This window comes from Neltuma alba, unplaced genomic scaffold (genome assembly GCF_004799145.2).
Source record: "Neltuma alba isolate B1F8T4 unplaced genomic scaffold, ASM479914v2 tig00011441_pilon, whole genome shotgun sequence".
In the NCBI taxonomy this organism is placed as follows: domain Eukaryota; kingdom Viridiplantae; phylum Streptophyta; class Magnoliopsida; order Fabales; family Fabaceae; genus Neltuma; species Neltuma alba.
In genome coordinates this window covers 479495-489302 of record NW_021636123.1, presented here as the reverse complement: position 1 = coordinate 489302, position 9808 = coordinate 479495, and the positions used below count along the sequence as shown (strand labels likewise).

Here is a 9808-nt window from a genome sequence, read left to right as displayed (position 1 = left end):
AAATTAGTTGTTAGGTGAAACATTGAAAGTACTTGTTAGAAACAGTATGTAAAACAACAATCATGAATATCTTTGAGTAAAAGATAGGGGAAAAGACAGAAAAATGCCATTTGAACTTCATAATCCCCAAATTGGAATTATCATGTTAAAAAAAGACCAAATTGCCCTTCATTTTAAATATTGTTTTTAAAATAGCACAGCCCTCACTGGCCGATCGTCTGGCGACTGGCCGACAATTGGTCACTGGAGCTCCGTTGGTCAAAAAAAAAAATTTTTGAAAATTTTTACAACTTCAGTATAAGAGTTGACAACTTTTGTAATGCTATTAATAACTTCAATATAGTAGTTAACAATAGGTTTTCTGGGAAATTCAACAAGCTCCGACTACCAGAAACAATTTTTTTGAAAATTTTTACAACTTCAATATAACCGTTAACTTTTGTAACACTATTAATAACTTCAGTATATTAGTTAACAACAGATTTTTCAAAAAATTCCACAATTGGTCATCGGAGCTCCGGCAGAGGAAAACAATTTTTTTGAAAATTTTTACAATTTCAGTATAACGGTTAACAACTTTTATAACCCTATTAACAACTTCAATATAGCGGTTAACAACAACTTTTTGAATTTGTTAATGGCATTATTGAAGTTATAAAAATGTCACTTTTTGAATTTTCTGAAAAACCTGTTGTTAACTGCTATATTGAAGTTGTTAATAGAATTACAAAAGTTGTAAACTGTTATACTGAAGTTATAAAAATTTTTTTTTAAGAAAAGGTAATTGTTAACATTATACTGAAGTTGGAAATTTTTACAACTTCAGTATAACAGTTAACAACTTTTGTGATACTATTAACAACTTTAATATAACAGTTAACAACAGGTTTTTTGGGAAATTCAACAATTGATCGCCGGAGCTCCGATGCCTGGAAACAATTTTTTAAAATTTTTTTACAACATTAATATAACGGTTAACAACTTTCGTAATATTATTAACAACAAGTTATTCGAGAAATTCAAAAAGTAACAATTGTACAACTTCAATAATGCCGTTAACAAGTTCTGTAACTCTATTAACAAATTCAGTATAGCATTTAACACATGTTTTCTTAAAAATTAAAAAAAAGGGCATTTTTACCACTTTAGCAACTACTGCTTTTTTTTTTTTAAATTTTTACAACTTCAGTATAACTGTTAACAATTTTTGTAATGTTATTAACAACTTTAGTATAGCAGTTAACAAGTTTTTCGAAAAATTCAAAAAGTAGCATTTTTACAACTTTAGCAATGTTGTTAACAACTTCTATAACTCTATTAATAGCTTCAGTATAGCATTTAACAAGAGGTTTTCTTAAAAATTCAAAAAAATGGCATTTTTATAACTTTAACAATTACGTTTTTTTTAAATTTTTACAACGTCAGTATAATAGCTAACAAATTTTGTAACTCTATTAACAACTTTAATATAGTAGTTAACAACAGATTTTTTAGAAAATTCAAAAAGTGGCATTTTTATAACTTCAGTAATGCCATTAACAAACTCAAAAACCTGTTGTTAACCGCTATACTGAAGTTATTAATAGGGTTAAAAAAGTTAATCGTTATACTGAAATTGTAAAAATTTTCAAAAAAAAATTGTTTTCCTCTGTCGAAGCTCCAGCAACCAATTGTTAAATTTTCTGAAAAATCTGTTGTTAACTGATATACTGAAGTTGTTAATAGCGTTACAAAAATTGTTAATGGTTATATTAAAGTTGTAAAAATTTTCAAACAAATTGTTTTCGGTCGCCAGAGCTTGTTGAATTCCCCAGAAAACCTGTTGTTAACTGCTATACTAAAATTGTTAATAGCATTACAAAAGTTGTTAACCGTTATACTGAAGTTGTAAAAATTTTCAAAAAAAAAATTTTATGACCGACAGAGCTCCGGTGACCAATTGTCGGCCGGTTGCCGGAGTTTCGGTGACCGCCGCCACTAGAGCTCTAGCGACTAGCTGGCCAGTGGGGCTATGCTATTTTAAAAACAATATTTAAAATAAAGGGCAATTTGGTCTTTTCTTTAACATGATAATCCCAATTTGGCCTATTGAAATTTCTCAAATTCAGCAGACCGTTTGGAGATTATGAAGTTCAAGTGGCATTTTTCTATCTTTTTCCCTAAAAGATACTCTTAGATAAGCATAACATGCATCTATGCTCTTGAATATTGTTTAAACACTAGTAAGCAGATAGCTCATTAGAGTAAACCAAAGTTTCACCTTAGAGAAACAACAGTAAGTGAATAACAACGAATAAACTCAAACTTTGTATTCTCCGATATTTCTAGGAACGAAGGTAAAGGAAAACGTAAGATAGAGTCAATGTCTAATGAGTTTTGCAGAAAAACAATTTTAAGTAAAGGATTAGACTAATACAAATAGAAGAATAAGATTTCAATCGAGACAAAACATTTCACAACAAACAACACAAGTAACGTTTAACATATTAGAAATAGTAACTGTTCGCATTTCAGAGCGATTAATTAAATTCGAAATGTAAACAAGTATCTATCTATCTAGCAGACAGAGCACTAAAATTTGAATCTAATTGCACATTAGAACTCATATCCAAGGAATTGCTTGAATTGGTGCTTTGATTGGTCCCTTCCATTCTTATCTCCATTGCCAAACATTCCCTTAGATCAACTACTACCTGGCTTATATCAGGCCTCTGAACTGCGAGTGGCGCGGTACATGACTTGGCTATCTCAAGAGATTTCCAAGCAGATTCAATACTGTATTTTCCCTGTAATCTTGGATCAACAATGGACTGGATATCCTGGCTTCCAAGTTTAGGGGTGACCCATTCAAGCAGAAGAATGAAGGTATTGTTTGGTTGTCTTTTTGCTGCTGGTTTTCCAGTCACCAGTTCCAGCAGAATTATTCCAAAACTATAGACATCACTTCCTTTTGTAAGGTTTCCAGAATTTTGAAATCTGTTATTGACAAGGAAAATTTTTTTTAAAAAAAACAATTGTTAGATAGATCTCTCCATTTAATATTTTTGTATTCAATCATATACATTCAAATTGAGTTTGAAAATTCAAAACGAATTTCAGTGAGAATTTTCTTCCCTTTTAGAGTTCTTTAATTTCTAAATAAAACTTCAATTTGTAATCATCGTCTATATATAATTCACATTGTACAAAAACAGAAATTTGATCTATTAAAATGTGATTAATTAATTGTACTCCGATTTAAATTAGTGTTCATTTACAATTCTCCTTGTAATGGGTTGATTTTCTTATCTGCAATCTTAAACTAATTTTATGAGTTTTCTTAATTGACGAGAAATAAACAAAACAATATTGCAACTAGATGGAGTCAATTATAAGGATTATAATATGCCAATGTGTTGATGAGAAAATATGTATTCTATAATTAAGAATACTCACTGAGGATCAAGGTAACCAAGTGTTTCTGCAGGACGAGTTGAGACGTGGCTATCAATGTCATTTGCAAAAGCCCTAGATAATCCAAAGTCAGCAATTTTAGCCTCCATATTCTTGTCCGGCAAAATGTTGGAGGCCTTAAGGTCTCTATGTAAAATTGGAGGTTTACAACCATTATGCAAATAATCCAATCCTGCAGCTCGATTCGTTATATGTATCACCAAGGTAATTATTAGAGAAAGAATGAACCCAAATTCCAGTTTTGATATTAATAATCTCAATTCGTAAAGAATGACATCATTTTTAATCATTGTTTTAAGTCATCTGAAAAAGAAATTGTTACTAAATGTAATTTATTTATTTTTATATACAATTAACTAGAATATCATATATGATTTGTTTCTTACCATACGCTGCATCCAATGCAATTTGAAGCCTATCTTTCCATTTCAATTGACATCCTTTCTTACCTGTAGAATCAGTATGATTAGATTTCTTTTACCTGTACCTTTAAAAGTTGTCCAATGCATTTATGGACTCTTATTTCATTAAGAATGAGTAAATATATGTTAACATATTAAAAAGTACCAAGTTATCATATTTTATTATAATATATTAATAAATGCATCATCTTGTGCAATCCTCGAAATTTAATAAATAAATTACATTTACTACCCTTGTAATAAATTTTATTATAGATATTTTAATACTGACATGTTGGTTAGATTGCTATGATATGCTAAATATTGACACGCAAAAAATCAAGCCTTAGGAAGCACAATTGTATACTTGATAAATGATGGTGGAGGTTCCCATTAGCCATATATTCGTATATCAATGCTTTGACGCCACTTTCTTTCTTCGCAATATCCAATCAAAGAAACTAGTGTCTATGATGAGTAACCATCAAAAGTTCTACCTGCAATTCAAATTTTACTTTATCAGTTATATGATAAATAGGAACTAATGTAGAACAAATTATGTTTATAATTAAATATGCGGCAAAATAAGGCAATGAAATAAGACTAATAGATAGATTTGGATATTTCACCTCTGATTGGAATTCTCTATGACCTTGAACTGATGAATGAGAAAGTAACTTCGCTGCAACTTGAGTGCAATTCTTAAGGGTGCCTAAATAGACTTTTCCAAATCCCCCTTGTCCAATCAAGTTTTGTAAGTTATCAGTGATCTCAAGGACATAGGAGTAAGAAAAAGCGCGATTTCTTAGTTCTGATGCTTCTTTCTTTCTAGAAACTGCAAATATTAATTAAAACAATCAGGGTTGTTAGTTCAGAGTGTTATATATAAATAATACCTCCGTTAATTAATATAAAACCAGTTAACTAATATGGAAAGATTATGAAAGCTAAACAAATAACTTAATTATAACATATATTACTGATCTCTTTGAAATACTTATGTATATCACTAGATTACATATCAGTTCATAAGTCAAATAAATTAGTTTAGAAAAATACAATAAACATAAATATTTTGGGTCTTATATTAAGTACCGGAGATAATACTTATAAAAAAGAAAGGACCGAGATAGTATATTTCTATGTATAAGAAACAAGTTGTATTAGCGCACATATAATAATGCAAACTAATGTAGTATTCTGTGCTTACCTTTGAGGTTTTTCATTTTGAAGATCCAAATTCCCAGAGAAACCAAGATGACAACCGTCAAAGCTGAAACAGATGCTATAAGTGGCACAAGGAACTTGTGTTTTTTGCATGGATCCCTCAAACAAAGGCTAGGATTATCATCCAAACTGAGAGATAAGTCAAGTATGGGTATAATTAGAACGACAAAATTAAATTTGACTCGATAACTTCATTGAGTTTTATCCATTAATTACAAAAAAATTTCCAATGATGGCCTCAATAAAAGCAAGGGCCAATGTAAAATATACATTACTCTCATCACATTAAAGTAATAATTGTAAACTGATTTTATTTTAACTCAAGATAAAAAAACAAGACAGCCATATATAGGAGAGCAAATTAAGATGAGAAACCTCATTTCCAAATCTGAATTTTCCTCAAGAGCCTTGGGAACTGACCCTGCAAGCTGGTTGCCGCTCAAATTGCTGCAAAAAACATTGTGAAATGCATTCAATTAACATGTGGTCTTCAAGTTATGAGCATATATCAGGTATTAAATAAAAATATTAATGCATTTTGTAAAACTTACAGGATTCTCAACTTTGGCAATTTAGCAAGAAATTCGGGTATCGGTCCTGACAGGCCATTGCTTGACAAATCCCTAAAAAAAAAACAAGCAATATTTTATATGACAAAATTCTTAATTATAGTTGAGATTTTGTCCTGATGAAATTATTAATTATATACTTACAAGGATTCTAACTCCGAAAGTCGTGAAAATGAAGCGGTTATTTGTCCTCTTAGATCGCTGGCACTCAAGTTTCTGTTTTTTATAATGATCAATAGATACTAAGGCAGGTGATGGTAACTTTTTAATAAGTATACAGTTTAAATGATTGATGCATTTGAATAATTAACATCAAATTAACCCAAGTCAATTTCGCATCATTTAAGTGTCCAACATGCCGATATTATGGAATGTGGGGAACTAAATCTAATTACAGTGAGATGCTTCAAGGAATGTTTACTTTAATTCAATAAGTGAAATATACTTACAGTGAGGTAATCCTTGCGTTAGTGTTATTGCTGCCATATCTGCAACTAAGTCGCTCCCATGCAAATTCCTCCGGAACACATGGGTCGCCTTGCCACTCTACTTTATAGATTTTGTATGTTTTTTATATCCCGAATGGCATCCGCTATAGTTACCAATATCAAAGAGGGTCTCAGAAGTCTAAGCCAACGCACACGTACTGACTCAGAGATCATAAAACAATAGAAAATAGTAATTGGTTGAGGAATTAATATACGATCTGTTTGGAGAGTTGGAGATCCGGAACACGTGGGTCACCTTGCCACTCTACTTTATAGATTTTGTATGTTTTTTATATCCCGAATGGCATCCGCTATAGTTACCAATATCAAAGAGGGTCTCAGAAGTCTAAGCCAACGCACACATACTGACTCAGAGATCATAAAACAATAGAAAATAGTAATTGGTTGAGGAATTAATATACGATCTGTTTGGAGAGTTGGAGATGTTAGTGGTGATATGAATTTATAAGTTTCGATGGCATTAAGGATTGGAGGAGCATCAGATTCTGGTGCTGCACTTATGTTGAAACTAAGACCATCTTTATCTGTAACATTAATAACTGTCACCGGCTTTAAGTATTCAAGAGTTATCGGCTCTGGCTTGATATATTCACCATTAACAGCAATATCAATTAGTCTTTTTTGTCCAGCTGGAAGCTCCTCAATTTCAACAAAGTGAAAGATGACATAATATCTGAAGGACATTTCAGGTGGTGGGCTCCAGACAAATTTATAGTTAAGGCTTAGAGCACAAGAGAGATTCAATGATTTGGTCGCGGACATAAGCACTTCGGTCGGTAATTTGTAAGAATCGTTTGTGCTTCCAACATCGATATATTCCGACCTATTGAACATTTCCTAACCTTCATCTTTGAAAATACTGTCCACACGCCACACACGATCATAGATGTCATCCTTAAACCTGTATGTTTGCAGTATGAGATAGATAAATTTATAACTGCTTTCACATGCAAACACTGGCAACAAATAAGACTAGAGTCACCTTTTAAACAAGCTTGAAGTCGACTGAATGGAACCGACATCAACTCTCGTGTCAAGGACTAAAAATGATTGAGAAGGAGACCGAGTCAGATAAATAGAATTGCCAAGAGGTCGTAGTTCCAATGAAGAAATGAAAGGTATTCCTCTGCCAGTGTTGACTAGGCAAACGAGGATGGTGTCTGTTGTGGGAGTATGGATAATCTCTGCAAATTCATAACCACTAGTCTCATCGTTAAAATGCACAGTTTTCCAAAAATCGACATTGAGGTACAAGTCAAATGTTTGACTTCGATTTTTGGCATCATAATTTCCATATGCGAAGAAAGCTCTGACGAGGTAATTGTTGTTTTTGGCGGCCTGTTTTAGTTTCAAGGTGTAGCAGTTTCTTTTTCCTTCTGGGAAACTTCTCAACGTCTGGAGTTGTCTTCCAAAAAGAGGAAAATCTATGTCCAATCTGCTCTCAGTTGCCACCATGAAATTTGTTCCTGTTTCTACGAATCCTATGTTTGTCTGATAAGAGATTCCTGTTTGTGGATCAGGGTATCCACTGCTTGCTCCGCAGTCAATGTTTATGAAATCTGTGTGAGCAAAATTTGTCCAAGTACAGTAGTTTATATGTATGATTAGCTTTATCTATTACAACTAATTATTGATTTTATTTTGGTTCTAGATATAAAGCATATTTCTCATATTTATCAATTTTTTTCTGAATGAACCCTATTTATATTTCCTTAACATCAAGTAAGAGAAGGAGAGAGGATATTAAGAAAGATGATTATGGTGTAGTAAGAAAAACATATCATATTTCTTATAATTACTAACTTAAATAACTTTTTTAATCTAATCAAATTGGTTAAATACTTCTTATAGTAAGGACCAGAGGAGTATTATTTAAGGAAAAGTTGCTAACCATCGAAACAAAAAGGTTGGATGTGTCATAAACTTTAGTGGAAACATAATAGAATATTAGGGTTAAGGTGCAAAGTTACCCCAAAAATCTTCACTCAAGAGTACTGAGTCTCCAAAAAATATTTTTGGAGCAAATTTGTTCAAAAAGTTTAAAATAATAACAATATTGCCCTCTGCTATTAAAAATAACTCCCCAAAAGACTTTTAATTACCCAGTACTCCTAAGTAAAAATTTCCGAAATGAATTGACACCTTAACCCCAAAATATTATGATACAGAAACTTTGTGAGCTTACCAGGGTGATGAGTAGCATCGTCGCTGGTGGTGAGTTTCCTTCCACCTGACATTATTGCATCGGAAGTATTAAGGAAAAGTTGGATCCAGACGAACCATACAATCCGTTGTGCTGCCATCTCCATGAGACTAGTTGAATTCTATGAAGATATAGATATGAAATAGGAACAGTTAATAATTAAGTAGAGGATAAGAAAAACAATAGAAATGAACTAACCGTGCAGGTTGAGATATCTCAGATTCAAACCAAGATGATGGGCAGAGGTTTGTGTGAGCGGTGGTGTTTATATAACTAGAAAGCAATTAATTTTTTCTAGAAGAATTATTTTTCGCTTTTCCACACGCATTGACCATGGATATGACTATTTATGCTCTAATCAGCTGCCTAATTTTCTTGTAGAGGTTCGGTGGATTGATGAGAGGTCGTAGTCTCCGTTCCTTGTTTCTTTATATGTATTTTCTGAATTATTAATGGGTTAAGGTGTAATTTCAATATGAAGTTTTCCCTTAGGAGGATTGGACAAGCAAAAGTCTTTTTAGGTATAAATCTGTTTTGAAAGTTTAAAATTGTAATATTTTTGGCCCTATACCATTAGAAATATTAATAATCAATGTTACTATTTTAACGCTCAATATTATTTTTTAGTAGTAGGGGCAAAACTGCAATAATTTTAAAGTTTCATGGCAAATTTGTACCCAAAAAAAATTCCGGGGGCCCAACATTTTAGAGTGAAAACTTTCAAAATAAATTTGTACCTTAAACCTTTTTTTTTTTAAGTGAATACCTTAAACCATTATTAATTTATAATTAATGATACATCCTTAATTTTAAAAAAGTATGATAGTCGATTCATTTTGGTTAATTATGTTAATTTGTCATGCACATGTACGTCAACCATAAATAATATGGGCCGCGTAAAACCCCTAGTTGACTTGGTTGTAAACCAAAAAACCGTTAGGCCTCTTTGGAAAGTGGAGATGGTCCTTCTTGATTAACATCTAGTTTTCCTCTCTTAATATTTTTAGTTTCCCATTACTTCAAATTCAGTTGGATCATTCACAAATCCACTAATTAACGTATTCATTGATCCCTAAATATTCGCTTCATTCTTTTCCATAGGAGACAATTGTGAAGTATGGCTTACCACTCTGATCCTTTTTAATCATCACTTATAGAGAAGAATTTTGGTCCTTTTTATTTGTTACTTATATCTTTTTTAATGCTTCATTTTCAATTCTGCCCCTATCAATTACAATAAAAAAAATTAATCAATTGAGATAGTGTTTCATTTGCTCCTCTACTAAGGGCAAAACAGGAAGATTTTATCTATGTAATACTCTCCTTAGTATGCAAAAAACTCTTAAAAGTAACGATTAAAAAAGACCAAAGTGGTATTTCTTTTTATAAGAGACATTTAGAAATTGTCTTAAATTTTGTTTATTGATTTCCTATTTTATCCCATTT

At 31.7% G+C, this 9808-nt stretch overlaps 1 protein-coding gene and 1 pseudogene across 1 annotated transcript; both read right to left on the bottom strand.

Moving 5' to 3' along the window:
• Positions 1 to 2552: 2552 nt before the first annotated feature.
• LOC114713633 (probable LRR receptor-like serine/threonine-protein kinase MEE39) lies at positions 2553 to 6843 on the bottom strand (annotated as a pseudogene).
• A 153-nt stretch (positions 6844 to 6996) lies between these two features.
• LOC114713632 (probable LRR receptor-like serine/threonine-protein kinase At4g29180) lies at positions 6997 to 8462 on the bottom strand. Its single transcript, XM_028898302.1, has 4 exons — positions 8345 to 8462; positions 8051 to 8082; positions 7142 to 7773; positions 6997 to 7060 (listed from the first exon to the last, which is right to left on the bottom strand). The coding sequence occupies exons 1-4, from the start codon at positions 8460 to 8462 to the stop codon at positions 6997 to 6999; spliced, it is 846 nt and encodes a 281-aa protein (XP_028754135.1).
• Between the last annotated feature and the right edge of the window lie 1346 nt (positions 8463 to 9808).

Bases quoted from the DNA above. Each gene is read 5' to 3' on its own strand.
- LOC114713632 (XM_028898302.1), bottom strand. From the start codon at position 8,462: ATGGCAGCACAACGGATTGTATGGTTCGTCTGGATCCAACTTTTCCTT. The intron at 8,083-8,344 runs GTAAGCTCACAA...TTTCCACTAAAG, and splicing joins CGATGCTACTCATCACCCTG to TTTATGACACATCCAACCTT. The intron at 7,774-8,050 runs GTTAGCAACTTT...TAGTTGTAATAG, and splicing joins CCAACCTTTTTGTTTCGATG to ATAAAGCTAATCATACATAT.